General features: G+C 37.1%; 1 protein-coding gene across 4 annotated transcripts in view; it reads right to left on the bottom strand.

Moving 5' to 3' along the window:
• Positions 1-17,892, bottom strand: part of OCA2 (OCA2 melanosomal transmembrane protein) — a 188,547-nt gene that overhangs the window by 80,669 nt on the left and 89,986 nt on the right. For all 4 annotated transcript variants that reach the window (XM_009568932.2, XM_054079259.1, XM_054079270.1 and 1 more), the window contains one exon: positions 10,060-10,192. In XM_009568932.2, the coding sequence (XP_009567227.2) occupies positions 10,060-10,192 (133 nt within the window). The remainder of the gene's footprint in view (positions 1-10,059; positions 10,193-17,892) is intronic.

A 17,892-nucleotide genomic window follows, 5' to 3' on the forward strand; every position in this document is an offset into this window, starting at 1 on the left:
ACTCGCTATTATACCTTAACATTTTTTGGTAAAGAAATTATTTTTCTTAGGTCACTTCTCAGAACAAGAAATATTCTTCTAAATGTTAACTGAAAAGCAAATTAAGTACCATGAATTACAAGTTAATCTAGTAATACCTATAACTTTTAGTAATTTTTAATATCCCTGATATTACACAATAAATCAGGCAAGTGTCATTTCCTTTTAAAAAGCACAGAAACTTAGTCAGAAAGGTGAAACCAAGTGTAGAAAGAATTCAGCTCAAAAGATATTTCAGCTTAACAACTTATGCCTCTCTCCTAGGATAAAGCTAAGCAGAGGCATAAATGTTGCAGTGACTTCAAAACCTCAACAAAATACGTTTCTTCCTTATTCAGCTAAATAGTTGCCAAGGAATGCAAGAAATCTGCACAATGATGCATAAAGCAATACAGAGCATTTATACAAGCTCTTCAACTCAAAGCCCAGCAGCTGGGGCCCTGTTTGGTCACATTATGGCAGTTTGGGTGCCCAGTATAGGATGCCATCCATGGCACAGGATTTACAGAACATCCTCATTCTTGCAACAAAGCAGCTGGAGCCTGGGCAACAAAATTGCAGAGCTCAGGCAGTGTCACACATTTAAGTCATCTCCCAGGAGTTTTCTGGGCAAGCTGGGGCAGGCTGCAGCAGCCCCAGGAGTTATGACTGTTCAGAAAGCTGCGAAGCAAGTATTGTCCTCCTTCAAAACATAACTGGAATTTTTCCTCACTGTGCTTTGTGTTTCCCCCTGTAATTTTAACTACTGAAAGAATCTGCATCACAAGCCTACCCCTGCATTTCATAAGGGAACAGTCAATTTAATACCTCTGTGATAGTCACATAGCACTCAGTTGAGTAATCTTCAGATATTAGAGAGTTAGATTTCTCATAACATTTCAGGATGGTTTATAAAGACATATTACTTTTCAGTTGGTTTGTCCCTGTACAAGGGATGGGATCTCTCTCAGGTGACACAGGCTCTGTTCTCATCTCTTGGTAAGTCAGACATAAGCACACAGTTATTTCAGTCCTTGTGGTTTTACCCCTTAGTTTCCTCTACTGCAGTTCCCCATGTTTGAAAAGCAGAAATCTGACCATATCTAGGTCCCACGTGCACTCATTAGCACTTGCTTAATGTGATCACGATACTTTTTCCTGTTCCACTGAGAATGGCGCAGGGTCATGGGAAGTAGAGTCGAGTATTTTGATCATTCATTTACCTAAAATTCCAGTGTAGTTTGTTTCAGAAAGTTTTCATCAGGTTTGAAATTTAGAAAAATAATTCTGCTTTACTCACTATCAAAAAGTTTTAACTCAAACTGTAGGAATTATCAATAAAATACAATTTAGCCAATGTTTTCCATTAAAGTACAAGTCTCACAAGCTCTGTTCAATTCACTGATCAAAAGTGAATGGATAGTTTCCAGTCATAGTGTTTTGCACCTAACATAACTACTGCTGAGGTCTTGAAAATATCAAGAATATTTGAAAAGAAAAAAAGAAGAAAAAATAAGAGGCAACTGCTTACAAATGGTGTTTCCAAGGTCCTATTAAGGAAACTAGATACAGCTCCAAGATGACAACTCCCATAATCAAAAAGATAGTGCCTCATGTAATGTTTTTAAGAGGGCAAAATGAAGGGCAAAATAATTAAGCACGCTTCAGACTCACCATATCTTTTAACAACTAGTTTAAATTTAAAAGTGATGACTAATAAGTTCAGCTTATTTTGATAAATAATAATTTAAAAATCTTTCAAGGTCACTTTTATTTGCAACATCATCATGGTAAAAGCTCTCTGCAGAAAATGGTTACAGTGCAGATGTTAAATAAACATAAATTGTTCTCTTAAACTCTGTATATCAGGAAGATCTTATCAGCTTCAGAGCCACCAGAACAAAGTAAAAAAAATTGTCATAGCTTCACCAGAACACTGTCAATGATAAGGCCAGGTCTTGCCAGCTACTTTGTATCTCTATAATTATTCCACAGTTGTGGTATGCATATAAAAATCCAGGGGGACAAGAGCTGCAAAAGAAATAGAAGGTAACATTTCCTAAGTTTTTACCTTGCATCAGTGGTGTTTCAATGCTGGTTCTTTCCATGGAAAATATGTATAATAAAATTGTAAAGTGCTGCTCTATTGATTCAAAATGCAATTGAATTATACTTTCTGCACAAGGCAGGTAAAGTAATATTACAGCTGCCTTTTTGTGATAGCTACATTATCAATTGACTAAGCAAATAATAGGGGATTGTCATATTTCCCTTATTCTGTAATGTTAGAATACTATTTTTATCATCTGAAAACAAGAAAACACTGAACAACATTTTCCACTTTCCAGGGGGAATACTCCATCAACTCTAGAGCAATACAAAGGACATATACAGGATTTTAAACATTAAATTATATAAACTGCTTAAGAATATAAAAATCTTGAATCTGTGTAAAATAACTACACATTTTAATTTCTGATCATTAGAAGAGCTATTGAAGGTGAAAATAATAAAAGACAGATTTTATTTTCCACATTTGCAAAAATAAAACCATGATCCTTATGGGTCTTGTTCTATTATCCAAAGGCGAGTATACACAATGTCCACAGTGACCATAAGGCTACCTAGTTCTTTGAGGCTGAAATTCTTACAGTTCTTTAAAGTAAAAGACATAATACTTACTAGAAAGATATGATCTTAGATCTGAAGATAATTCATAAGAGACCACCATCTTTTAATTTAGCATGCTATCATTCACAGTAGGAAAGTTAAAATGTTAATGATTCATTTTTAAAAGATACAATTGGACTGCAGAGATGGTGGTGGGGGGGAATCCTCTTCCACATTATACTTCAGGATTTAAAAATGCTTCCCATATATTTCCATTAATTTAGCAGTAGGGTGCAACGCATATTGCAAAACTGCCATCCAGACTAAACTTGGAGTTGGATGCTTGAAAATATCTTGAAATATCCCTTTCATTGAACATTATTCTCTGCATAATCTGCCTGCTAGTTTTCTCACCTGAACCAGTGCTCAAATGAGGACAGCCCATTGCTTTCAAGTTACATAAAAACACCAGTAGTTCTTCATTGGCTGCTAGTGAAGTACCTACACAGGTGCAGACACACCCTAGGACTGAAATTATCAACGTACTTAGTCCAGCTGGGTACGTGATGTACCTCTCACTGATTTGAGGAAGAAATGGTTCCTATGGTTACAAATACGTTACTAGCTAAAACAGGGCTAAGGACTGTTCTCTGGTCCCAAGCAGTGCCCGTAGCTGTACTGATGCTGCGTAACACCTTCCCCTGGATCCCCTCTGTGGCCCTGCAGTTTCCTTGTGCCCCTGGTTATTATTATTACTTAATGTGGGCTTTTTCAAATTCAAAGTGTCTGAAGCAGCATTGGGGTTGTCTTGTAAGTCATAACGGTCGTGTCTCCAGCATTAAACTGAAAGAATGTACACCACCCTACAGGACATGGTGTGAGGGCACACACGACTGATAGAGGACATAGAGGCCACCAGGACATCCTGTGCCCTGAGAAAACAATGAAACAGTTAATACTTTAACCACAGCCACCTGTCCTGGGGACCATTTCCCAGAGCTGTAACAGTAAGGGGATTCACATGGACAAAATAAGACAGCACTGAGCTATACCTTGTATTCAGCTACAGTTACAACTGGCGGTCCCTGTGCTTCATCGATTGTGCAGCACAAAGTACTATAGCAGACATTTGTAGCTGCTGTGGAACACAGAAGGGGAAACTCACCAGACATTAAATGCTAAATGAGTTTTTCAGTTTTACTTTGTTGTCTCTTTTGACCTTCACCTTAGCTGCATCAACCCTTAGACTTTATCAGGCAAATTGAGGCCTGGTATGAGGAACACTAAATCCAGGAACAATGCTTGGACATCTTGAGTCTGCAGCCAGCACAATTCTATCTGTTGCACATATCTGACAACCCTCAATTATCACTTCCCTACTTCTTTCCTCTTCTAGACCTTCTACATTTTCCATTGCAAATATTGCGTCCCTTTTTGCCCTCCTCCTCTCCCTTTTCTTCTATTACAGAAGCAGCTGTAAAGATCCACATGGAAGAAAGAAACAGATTTTCTCACTCGTGTGGTTACCACATTTCACGTTGTGGGGAAATAGCACTGTGCTTTTACACATTAAGCACTTTACAGATTACTGTGATTAAATAGAAGATTTCTTCTGTTGTAGGCTTTACATACTGACTATCATACTAATATAGCAGTATTTTCCCAGCTGCTGCAGACAGTGAACTACACCAGAGGGAATAATATGCTCCCCCCTCTCCTGGCAACATTACTCTTGTTTCAACAGTGGGTCTCTCTTTCAGTCAGCGAAACAATCAGAAACTGGAGCATGCAACACAGGAGAAACAAGGAGCTGGTGCCAAATCAGTTGTCATGCTAAGAGAAAGCTCTTCCTCTTTGGCAAAAATAGTAACACTACTACTTAGCACTAGACCACAAGCCACCTTCCCAAACACTGAGGTCCACATCTCCACAGCTTGATAGCGACACAACAGTGTGTTGTCATGATTCCCAGGGATTAAATAATGTATTGTTAAACCTTAAGGGAAGTAAAAACTTTGGTTTCATGTTGAGGGAGTGAAGAACAATAATTTTAATGCCTCTTACACTCATGCATTATCATTTCCCCTTATATATTCTTTTGGGAAAGTACATATATGCTTTTTAAATCTTCTCAACTTGCTACTTTAATCCCAGCATCTTTTTGTGCATCCCATAGACCAAGGTATGGGTTTATTAGCTAAAAGTAGCACTTAAAAAAAGTCCTCAAAATATCCCTTCATTTGTAAAAAGAACTTTATTTTCTCTCTTATGAACGAGTTCTTAAGATTCTTTTTTCCTTTGTAATATGCCTCTCTTCAAGTTACTGCAGGTAGATAGTGGCTTCTAGAGAGAGACAATGTTTTTTCTGCTGTACAGGTGCTACAGGTCAGTCTGAAAGCCAACAATTTAAAGACAGTGGTAACACACAACTTGAATTTATCTGCCAATGTTATCAGAACAATAGTATTATCTGTTCTTAAAATTAGTGCTTATTTCTTTTAAATAATCTACGTAGCCCAAAGCAACGGGAAAATAAAATCATAAAGCATATGGCATACAGTGAAGAAAATATGGGGAGAACAATATACCAATTAAGTCTCACATATCTTGCTTAATTGCTATTTGGGGGCATGCTGAGGGAAGATTGATGTTTAGCTGATTAAAACAGTTGATTTAAACAAGCTGTTCAAAGTTATCACAGGATCATTGTAACCTGAGATGGAAGAAAGCACCTTGGATCCCATTCTGCAAATCCAGACTACAATAGCTACCTCCTAATGGAGTTGTGTTTGTTGCTTTCGCTTTCTCTTTCACAGAAAATTTCAATACAAAATGAAGCACTTGCTCTAATTAAGCAGATACTCAGTAACTTCCAGTGGAGGAGCAGCTAATTACAAGAAAGAGGACATGGTATATTGATTTGGAGTTTGCTATATCAGAACATACTAAGCTGCAAGGAAGAAAGATTACTCAGAGATGAATTGAGGGAAATATACTAGCCTCTTCAAAGTTTATAGTGTTTCAGTGGCACAAATATTATGTCAATAAATAAATCGTATTATTCAAATTATCAAAATATTGCTATGTATACTTCATTTATTAAAAATCCAAAACATATGCTTAAAATTTTATAGATGAAAGAAGAAAATAACTATACTATTTTCTCAAATGTATATTTACAAAATGATGTTATTATGTCAGGATCAAAATTGCTCACAGTTGGCACAATGTATTTTCTGACTGTTTAGATGTTATTTATCTCAATACACCTTGCAAGGTCACACTTTTAAAGATAATTTAAGCATACTTATTAATAGCTCTAGCTATTCATGGAAATGTCTATGGAGCTATGACTTTTATTATAAAATAAGAAAATAATAAAAGCAAATTAAATCTATTTGAATAAGAATGTTTGGAAGTTTCAAAAAATGCTGAATAACAAAGATCATAGAATCATAGAATCACTAGGTTGGAAGAGACCCACTGGTTCATCGAGTCCAACCATTCCTAATACTCCCTAAACCATGCCCCTCAGCACCTCGTCCACCCCTGCCTTAAACTCCTCCAGGGAAGCTGACTCAACCACCTCCCTGGGCAGCCTATTCCAGTGCCCAATGACCCTTTCCATGAAATTTTTTTTCCTGATGTCCAGCCTGAACCTCCCCTGCCACAGCTTGAGGCCATTCCCTCTTGCCCTGTCCCCTATCATTTGAGGGAAGAGGCCAGCTCCTTCCTCTCCACAACCTCCTTTCAGGTAGTTGTAGAGAGCAATAAGGTCTCCCCTCAGCCTCCTCTTCTCCAGGCTAAACAACCCCAGCTCTCTCAGCCGCTCCTCGTAAGACTTGTTCTCCAGCCCCCTCACCAGCTTTGTTGCTCTTCTCTGGACACGCTCCAGAGCCTCAACATCCTTCTTGTGGTGTGTGAGGAGCCCAGAACTGAACACAGTATTCAAGGTGTGGTCTCACCAGTGCTGAGTACAGAGGGAGAATTACCTCCCTGGACCTGCTGGTCACGCCTTTTCTGATACAAGCCAAGATGCTGCTGGCCTTCTTGGCCACCTGGGCACACTGCTGGATCATTTTCAGTCAGCTGTCAACCAACACCCCCAGGTCCTTCTCCTCCAGGCAGCTTTCTAGCCAGACTTCCCCCAGTCTGTAGCACTGCACAGGGCTGTTATGCCCCAAGCGCAGGACCCGGCATTTGGCCTTGTTAAACCTCACACCATTGTTCTCAGCCCAGCGGTCCAGCCTGTTCAGATCCCTTTGCAGAGCCTTCCAACCCTCCAGCAGATCCACGCTTCCACCCAGCTTAGTGTCATCCGCAAACTTGCTAAGGGTGCATTCAATGCCTTCATCCAGGTCATTGATAAAGACATTGAACAGGGCTGGACCCAGTACCAAGCCCTGAGGAACCCCACTTGTGACTGGCCTCCAGCTGGAGTTAACTCCATTGACCACCACTCTCTGGGCTCAGCCATCCAACCAGTTTTCAACCCAGGAGAGTGTGCGCCCATCCAGGCCAGAGGCTGACAGTTTCCTAAGCAGAATGCTGTGAGAAACTGTGTCAAAGGCTTTACTGAAGTCCAAGAAGACTACATCCACAGCCTTTCCCTCATCCAGTAGTCAAGTCACTCTGTCATAGAAGGTGATCACGTTAGTCTGGCAAGACCTGCCTTTCGTGAACCCTTGTTGACTGGGCCTGATCACCCGGTTCTCTTGCATGTGCTTCATGATAGATTTAATAATATATTTCCAGGCAACAAAGAAAAGTACTCATTTTTTATTATGATGCATGATTATGAAGGGTTTTATCTGAGAGATTGCAAGAGTTCCTTTCCTCACCAACAAAAAGATAATTCTTTTCCCAGAGATTACTTCTTCCATAAAGGGTTCTCATTATTGAGTCCTGTGTAGAACAGGTTGGAACTTGTTCTATACTTAGCATTTTGATAGAGAGGCAGAATCAGCTCCCTAGGCCTGCTGTCCACACTTTTGATGGACTCCAGGATAGAATTAGCTTTCTAGACTGTGTGCATACATTGCCAGTCATGTCCAGCTTTTCATCCACCAGTGTAAAGAAGAGAAGGAGCAATACGAAAATAAGCCAGCTCCTCACCTGTTCAGATTATGCATTTCAGTAGTCAGCTGGGGACAACTTTGGAGTGAGTATTGTTTATCTGATACTTTTTTCACCTGTTTTAAAACTAGTAATTTTGACCAGACAAGAAGGAAAATCACTCACCCATGATACACAGTTCACAATGCTTATTTATTAAGTTTTTTATGGATAATTCTTTTAGGTAATGATGCCTGCCCACAAAAAAAAAAAAAAAAGTCTTTTAATTATTAATTATTTAACTATTATTTAATTATTTAATTATTAATTACTTAAAACTGACAAATTTAAGACACATCTATGGCTATGAGAGGAAAAAATCCCTTTCTGCATTTTATCGCTACCTGTTTTCAGTGACTTACTTTCTCTGAAGATATCAACACCTAAGATAAAATTCTAGCTATTTGAATGGAAAATGCTGTAGTGTAAACTGAGATGAGATAAAAGTGTCTCATCTTCTTTGTCTGTTGGTAAATAAAGTATTTTCTTTTTTTGACCCAGAAGTATATAATCAATAGATTTATTTACCAGTTAAGGAAGACTTTTTACAGCAGCTTCCCTGGTACAAGGCAGGAAAAGAATATTCTGAAAAATCTTTGTTTGTAGTGTCAGAAACTGCACCAAATATCTGTGCATTTCAGAGACTGAGTTCATTGTTTTATTTCTTGCTCTCAGGATCTAATCTCTAAGGGCACGGAAAGCCTCAGCTGTTGTGCAATGGTCCAGTAATGAAAATGCATCTCTCATACCAAGCAAATATATGGAAGGAAAATTCTCCTTAATTCTCTTAGAAAACATTCAGTTGGTATCACCTCTGAAACATCTCAAAACCATTTTGGTTCCTTCTACTGGGAAAGCCTTTGGCCCTTAAAGCTGAGTGTGCCTTGTGCTGAGTGGGCCTTGAAGTCCCTCAAAACCAAATGTTTGCACAAGAGCTAACTTCCTAAGCATTAGTGTCTTCTCTGACCGTTCTATCAAATAGATTCAAGAGACTTGGTACAACCCACTGTAGAGAGTACTATCACTTCTGTGTTTTTAATAAAATCCTACTCCAAAAGCTAACTTTCCCTGGGAAAAGAAGGCAAGTCACTACAAGTGGAACTCAGTTTGCCTGAATTATCTACCCATCGTGAACATCTCTATCACTGAGTGAGAATCACAGAATCATAGAAGTTAGTCACCTTGGACTCCCCTCATATTCAAAAGAGAGAAGTGCAGTTTTGGGAGCTGCAATACTCTGTTTTATTGTAGACAGCTACATTAGTCTTTAGAAGGGCTTATCTTTATCCACAGATTACAAATTAACCAACTTATATCAGCTATTCAAAAATTGTCCTCCCCGTGCTTAACAGGCCCCACACACAGGTTCAATATGTCATACAGCACATGAAAACACCTGTTATGTGGTAAAGTGGAAGCCTGGATCCTAAGTCTTCTGCAGCCAAAAGTGGAAAAAACATCAATGCCAATGAAGAAAGAGTTATACTCGGCTATCTTTGTACCAAGCTTGCTAAGAAATTGTACTTAGTGAATTATTTCTTACCTTGTAAAGAAATCATGAATATTTTGGTGTTATTATTTCACCACTGAAACAGAAGCCTGAGAACAATGATGAAAACTTCAAAACTGCTGAATAGAAAGGCATAAACGTGTAAAGAAAAAAGGGGGCCAACATACTCAAGAGCCATTGAGACAGCTTTACCGAGATTTCTAGAGACTACTGTGGTGATCAAACTTAAAAAGACATATATTTAGTCCTAGTGAATTATAAAAATTGCACACCAGAGACATTTAAGTTTGGAAGAGTCACAGCCAGAAAGAACTTGGAAAGTTCTACTTTTGATGAAATGTCCTTCGCTGACTACAGAGTAGGAAAAGACTGCTGAAAAAAGTCCAACGGAAGAAAACCAGTGGTGAGGGTATGCGTCAGTGCACTGTGCCTGTCATAAGGGAAGCCTAGGATGTTTCTAAAGCTAGGATGTGAACTCAGCACCTTGAACAGATGTTATTTGTTGTGATACTGTAAGCCCTGTTATTCAAGCCTATGCAAGATATCCCTATAAATTTGAAAGATATTTAATAATTCATGTCAACACCTAAACCTTAGCACCAGAAAAACATTGATTTCTAACAGGCATAAAATATCACGACTAAAAGTAAAATCTACATTATTAGTTAAAAAATTAATGTTCAGAGACTGAAAAAAAGTACTTCCCTCTGAAGGCAACTTAATAGAAACGTAGTAAGCACTATTCAGTTTCTATTTAGCACAAATTCATGTAGTGAAAATAAAAATGTTTTCATGTTCACACTTACCAACAATTTCACTCGGCTCCTTATTGTAAAGTTTTTTGTTCCAGTAAAGAAGTCTGAGAAAAGGAAAGGAGACCAGAACAACAAGGCAGATGCCAACAAACATATGCCCTGTGAAGGCTGCAAAATCCAGTCCCTGGAAATAAAAATGAAAATCTAAATTTAAAATCAGTTATTTTCCTATAACACCTACAGAGAAAAGTATTCAACTATTTGTACTTTAACAAACAATAATAAATATAAAGCGATAAAGTAAGTTACCAGTACAGTATATGCTGTATTTCATCTGTTTCAAGGAGACGAGCCACAGTACAATGTGATTTAGATAACAAAAAAATAGCATTACAAGTTACTCTGAAATACATTTAGTGTTCCTGACGTGGATGGGAAAAAGAAAAAAAAACACGAACTGAAACAAAACAAAAGAACCCACCTAAATCATTAGCCTTTAATTTCATCACTGTAAATCCATTTTATATCACACTGGATCACAGAAATTGTTAAATTTTAATGCCAAGCTTTTGTTTTAAACTGATGACAATATAGTTTCTTAAAACAATTCTATCTGAACCCGGTATTCATCTAAATTCACAAATACTCTTCTACAATAAAAATATATGTCAGTATATTGTTTGCTTTTCTGCCTATTTAATTAATGACCATATCTCTTTACATTTTGTTTAAATAAGGGGTTCTTGAAAAAGTTAAGCAGAATATATTAAAAAGCTACCTCTTTAGCAATAGGAGTAAATAGTAGCAACCCACTCTAAACCTTTGAGTCAGCCATACTTTGAGTAGGGTTTTGAACTAGATGACCTCCAGGGCCCCTTTCAGTTGAATTATTCTATGATTCCATGTTACACACACTATAGTGGATCAATGTTAGCTTATGGGGTGAGATCTTACAAAGCGATCATGACAAGCCTGTCCAAAAGAAGTTGTTCATCTTGGGGCTCCCAAGGGGGTTCACATCCAAGTACTCTCATAACAAGGAATTGTCTTATATTCATAGAGCAGAGGTTGTCTGAATAGGCAATCCCGACAGACCAGCCCTGTAATACTTGGAAAAAAGTGTGGTCCAAGCCCTGGATAGCTCCGGTTGTCCAATTTGAATTTTCAGAGCATCCACTGCTTTCCCAGAGACTCTAGACATAGAATGTCCGTATGTCACACCTCCACATCTCTATAGTGATTTGCCTTTAACCCAATAGCTGTGTGCTACCTATAGACCCTTCTGTAATGCTAATACAAAATAAAAACAGCTTCTTATGAAGCATTAGCTGATATTACCTCCTGTGTGTTAAGACTATTTGGAACTTGCTACTTTATATGAGTGTTCTTCCATATTGTCTCCCACTAAAAGAATTTATGTGAAAAAGTCCCAGCTGAAACGTCTCTGGTTCAAAAAAGGAAAAAGTATGTTTCTCTATTGCACCACAGGGCATAATAAAAAGACACACGACACAAGAAACTGATTAAAATCATAAAGAACTTTCACAGCCAGATAAAGATTAGTGCTCTTTTGCAAAAAGAAATCCATAGTTTGCAGGCAGTTAAATAAATCTCAAAACATAAATATGCAGGCCTAGAATTATAATTTGATCCTATTAAAAATACGTTTCTGCTTCACAAACTAAAGAAAAACAACCTTGGTTGATATTTAAAAGCAGATTTAAAAGCAGATTGCCTTTTCTACTTTCTATCCACTAAAAGATGAAACTGTATGCCTGTTCATTCACTGGCCTTTCATTATAATTCTACTACTGCCATTTCTTTTATGAAATTAGAAAGAAGATTCTTCAGACATTGGAATAAGTTTATTTTAAGAATCAGACAGTAAAATATGATACCACAGAGGTAAATATCTTTTCATTCAGTTTGCTTACATAATAAGTCAGCCAGTCAAACATCTGACATCTCTGCAAGACAGACTTTACAAGTCAATTTTTATAAATGCTTAGAAAGACTGGCCTCTGGGCATCAAGTCAAGATTCAGAGCTACAGAAGACATTTCTATGAAGGATGAAATCAATATTCATAACTCTAGGAAATTTACAAATAGCAACGAGAAAAACAAATTGAAATTCTGCAGTCTCAATGTTTAGAAGACCTGACGCCAAAGTATATAAAGTCTATGTCCTCCATGTGTGTTTCATTAATTATAGCCATTTAAAACTGATGATAAATCTAATTTTTATATGGCTTACCTCTAAGATTATTTCCAAAAAGAAAAATCAGAAAATTTTGGCCAGAAAAATCAGAGTCCTTAAAAGCAAGGTGGACCGGCCTTGGTCTGGAAATTTCTCAATAACGACTATGTGCCATTAAGCAGCTCAGGAAGTATGGAAAAGTAGTATCCAGTTTTGTATGGTGTCTAAAGCAACCTAACGAGAGGTGGGAAGCTGAAAGCAATTAAGCTGTAGAAATACTGAAGCTACATCAGCCAAAATAGCAAAGCCTAAATCTGACTGGAAAAAAATTAACTTCTGAAAAATGAAATGACTGAGAAACAGCTAGTTAAGGAACAATACATTTATCAGAGGTGGACAGAATATACTCAGCCCAGGATTACTAGGAAAAGGGAAATTACTTTTGCATTCAAACTAGTCTTAACAAAAGCATTGGATAGGAAGCTTTTCTTAGGCTGGCAGCAATGTGCCCACACCATGAAGAAGGTTGTCCAGCTACCAGGCAAAATATGTCAGTAAAAATTCTCTGCAGAGATACTCAGTCACAGAGCTAATTGCCAATTAGAATTATTAATTAGAAAAATATTATTAATTAATATAAATATATCAATTAGAAAAATAAAAATAGGAACTCCAAAAATCTTCATAAACTCTAAATTTTAAATATGTATGTCTCCATCATATGTTAATTGAACTTGTATTTAAGAAAGTGCCTTATTAGAAACAATTTCAAAGATTTACAAAGTCACTTGCTTCTACATTTTGAATATCACACCCATTTCAGAGCAAAAAAAAATATGCTTTATCAGTGAAATGCCACAATGAGAAGCTTCTCAAACAAAAAAAAATACACCACAAGAAATGTGCTGCTTGGAAACTACTAAACTAATCTCTCTATGAAAAGAAAAATCACATCACCCAAGAAAGTAAACTAAAATGCTGAGATTAAAAAAGAGTTCTTAGGTCTGACTGTTAGTTGAAAGGAATTTAAATATGATGGAGATCAAACACTTCTAAAAAAAATCAGGATTAACAGAGCTTTGTGACCTAAGAGCTGACATAGTTGAACTTTAAAAGCAATTTGGAGACATCACCACAAAAGAAATAAAATTGTCCAGTAGAAATTTTGGCATCCTATACAGAAGCTTTACCAGACTTTTCAAAGAGAATAGCTGGGTTGAAATTCAGCATTTTGTTACACCTCATAATATCACCCCATTGATCTTTATTGCCTTTGAGATCCCTGGGAAAAAAGACAATGTGCTGCTCTGCTGACACTGCAGAACAGCTTTCTAATTCAGCTGCAACAAATCATTTTCTAACATGAAGCATGCTCATTTCAGGTAACAGCTTGCGTGACTGTATTGTCTGCGATGCTGCAAGGCTGGATTGAATTCTCTTCCCATCCCTCACGTCTGGCTTTCCTCCCTATTTCCTCCTTGCATTGATCCACAAGAGCCAGCGAGTGAAATGAATCCTGACAAGTGTCAGCCTTGGACAACTTTTAGCTTGTAGCCATGAGGAGGCTGAGGACTACGGAGCAAAATCCTTTTTTCAGAAGGGCTCACAGAGAGAAATAAACCACTCCCCATCGTGGCACCTGGGGCTGAGTGCTTAGCACCAGCCTCTGCAGCACACAGAATATGCTTTCAGGGAAGGAGAAGACAGATTTCACACCAGACGTTGTCATATAGCTGTAGTGAACTGACAGCATCCTGAACACTTTAAGAGACTAAAGGGTTTATATTGTGTCATGGATACGAAAGATGAAGCAGAAGTACAAAGAAGATGGCACAATTATTTCATCAGTTGCTTCTGTTCCCCTTCCCACGTCCTAGAAAGGGCATGAAACTCCTCCACAGAGACTACATTCAGACCCTGTGTCTCTGTGGATAACATATTTTATATCTCCTAAATCCCCTGTGCTGCTGAGGCCAGGATTCAGCATTGTAAAGACGCACTAAAGTGCTCCATATCTCTGCTGCATACAACAAAATGTCATTTTCATAAATATTTTCTTTTTCGTACACAATAGACTGAAATAGAATTGACACACACAATAGGCAAGAAATACTTTTCTTCCAGGAGATTTCAATCTGTCAGATAAATACTATATATGCTTCAAATGTCCCTTACTGGAGGCTATGCTCATTGTGTTAAGTTTCTCTCATTCCCCTGTCAATAGGAAATCTGAAGATTTTGTTTTAACAAGACAACAGCCTAAACGTTCCACTGCCTACAGATTCAGAGCAGAAACAGAATCGGCATCTTTCCTTGGTTTAGAGTTTTAAATGCAAAGCCAAATATATCAGTTTCATGTAAGGACGAAGTATCATACTGTTTCCCTTATATAGTAATGTTCTGTCATCCTGATTATACTTTTTTTACTGCTTTTGGAGGTGTGAAATTAATTTCTAGTAATTAAGAATTTTCCAGAAGATATCTGCCATTTTAGAGCAAAGAAAAAGCAAAAATTATAACTATGTGCAGCAATTCAGGGAGCAGAAAATACTTTACTTCTAGAGAGAATGTGCTCTACTTAACATTTTAAAATTAGTAAGATAAGGTAGAGCAAGAGTAATTTATTACTTCTACACTGGCTTAAACATCCCTTCTGGCTGGGTGACTGAGATCTACGTTGTCTCAGGAGGAACTGTTTCTGACGTCACTTAGCCAAAAATCACTGATGGTCTAACAGTGTTAGTCACAGTGTTACATGGAAATAATGTTTATCTGAGACTGACAAACTTACATTTTTATCTTGCACTATACTCCTTGATGATTACTACATTGAGAGATGGGAAACAAATCTGAAATCAGCCATAAACCCATAAATTTTACCTCATGTGCCCTACCTAGCACTTCTTTTTTCTTCTTGAGAAAGGAATCAATAAGACATTGACAGAAAGGGCAGGAGTTTTACAAATTGTTAAAAAGTTTTACCTGCCTTGTATCCAGCAAACTGAACAAAAATGCCTAGTAAATAATGGGAATCCATTTCACAATCTGCTAACACTTGAAATACCTTTATAGATTTATAGACAGGATTTTCTCACATCCACATTTCAGAATTCTCTGCTTCTATCCATAAATTTTCAGTACTGCAATTTTTCATGTACTATAACGCCTAATATCTCATCATGCTAAATTTCAGCACAAAGGCAGAAAGTCTCCAAAAGGCAGAATAGGATAAGCTGATGGCTGTCCATTTTCCAGGGTTTTCTTGTTAAACAACCAGAATAATTCTGAGTGGGAGGTGACAACCCAAAATCCTGAGCAAAAAAAATCAGATTAATTATACAAGCTTTATCTCACACCAGCAAAGATAACAAATAAGAAGATATAATCCAGTGGTTAATATGTGCTAAAAATGCCTTTGCTCTTATCGTTACCTCTTTTAGACAGCTTAAAGCTAGATACAGCAGTGCACACTATGTTCACACCATTGTGTTGCACCGTAGACCTTTTCACCATGCATTCTTTAAAGATCTTGTAATCTTCTAAGCCTTAGCTTAGAACACAAGCAACTTTTGTTAATGTAGGCATGACTGTCAATGCTTGAAGTTCCCAAATACAGCAGACTTAACATTTAATCTTTCTGAAAGTAATGACTATTTCAAAGTGGTTCATGCTCTATTGCGCATATAAAAATGTGATTCCAAAAGTCCAAAGCACACATCTCTTCAAGATAAAAATGTAATGCTGTGAACAACTGAGCTGCAATACTCTGAAGGAAATAAAAGATAAAAAAAGTTTCATATTCACTGAATGTGTTTTCCATTTTCTTAATGAAAACTCCTGGTTTTCTTGCCTAACATCACAACAGAAATGCAATTTCGTGAGAGTTTTTACAACTTAAACTAAGAACAAGCAAGAGAACAACAAATCTTCCTCCTCTATTATGCAAATATTCCACTGATTCCAGGCATGATGGTAGGGGAAATGTCAGTGTTATAAATGCTGCAAAGAAAAATCTTTTTGGCACCCATTTGCATCTCAAGACAAATTTTAATGAGTAAACTGTAACAAAAATCTCATTTATTCAAATATACTTTAAACAAAATATTCTTAATGTAACATGTTTTTTTCTCCAGAACCAAGGGAGAAAAATCTCTCCAGCGCTACAGTAAACAAAAGAGTAAAACATTCCTAACACTATAACCCAATAATAGCACCCAGAGTAACAAGGCTGCACTTCATTTTGTACTGATTTAAAATCCAAGATTTCCTAAGAAAGTGTAAACTAGCATAATATCTTATTAGCACGCTTTTAGAGGTTGATGTACAACAGTTCAGGAAGACTGTTAAAATTCTCCTCCTGATGTCATCTAATAAAATAGAGAAAACAATCATCTACATAGCGCAACATACTATTCAGCCTCTTTCAAAGGCGTGTGTCCTAGTATTCCTGTACTTACTGTTCAAAAATAACAATGAAAAAGAAGTGCAAGAGTATTAACAGGGGAATTTCAATGACAATATCAAGGAAAAAAAAATCCTAGAATGGCAAAAAAAGCGACCATAATATCAAAATGAGGTAAAAAACAGGTATTTTTCTGTAGAAAACATCTAATAGACACTGTTAAAAATACTTCATATGTTGTCCTTTTTCCAAAAAAATGCCATTATTGCATTCAACAACATTTACCTCTGAAACACTTTTTTAAAATAAATAAATAAATAAATAAATAAATAAATTGTACTTGGTACAATTATAGCAGACATCTGCATTTTAGGGCAGATTTGAGGTTAATCATGCAACCCTTCTTCATAGCAGCCTTTGCTAGAAGTAGCTTCATAAACAAGACAACAATATCTATGTTTCTTCTTCACAATAAAAGAGAGCCTGCTAGAGCAGGTGGACAAAATTAGGAATGGAGCTATTAGTTCAACAGTGCAGACTGGCAGAGGCCAGATGGTGCAGCTCCCGCCCTGCATTCACTCTTTATCCCGTTGCTCCTCTCACAGCATTCTCCCAGACAAATCTCCTTCGTAGGGAGTGACCTCTAAGCAGTGAGGTCATAAGCCAGTCCGTGCCACTCAGCTTCAGAGCCAATAGGTCTTTGACCTTTTATTTGTAAGTCTAGATAGATAGATAAATATCAAAGATAACAATATAAGAGAGGAGCATAATTCCCATGGTTGTATTGAATCTGATCTATTTTATTATGTCCTTATTTCTCTGAAGCCACATAAGGTCTGAAAACAATCCAGAGTGAAAACATTTGGAAAGTTTTTGTGCTTGTTTCAAATACAGAATTTGTCATAATGTCACATTTACTAAGGTATTTATACGTCTAAGTCCTCCTAAAATTATCATTATCATTGAAGAGAAATGTAAAATTGTTTCCTTTCAATGTGGTTGTTTAATCACTTTTCATGTTCATGGCCACTTCTAAAGGTTCTGCAGAGATGATGAGTTTCTGAGAATTTAGGAAAATTGCTTGCATGGCAGGTGCTAATTATTGTCTTTTAGACTGAAGTTTTAAATGGTTGTGTAAATATTATCTTTAAAGTGTGAGATTTAGCTATCAAATGCTCAGCCAGGAATATTAGAGAGTCTCCAAAGTCATCATCCAAACAAACTAATTGCAGCACATTTCAAATATTTTGAAGGTAAAGATTCCATTTATTAAATACTGTGAAC

This window comes from Cuculus canorus, chromosome 1 (genome assembly GCF_017976375.1).
Source record: "Cuculus canorus isolate bCucCan1 chromosome 1, bCucCan1.pri, whole genome shotgun sequence".
In the NCBI taxonomy this organism is placed as follows: domain Eukaryota; kingdom Metazoa; phylum Chordata; class Aves; order Cuculiformes; family Cuculidae; genus Cuculus; species Cuculus canorus.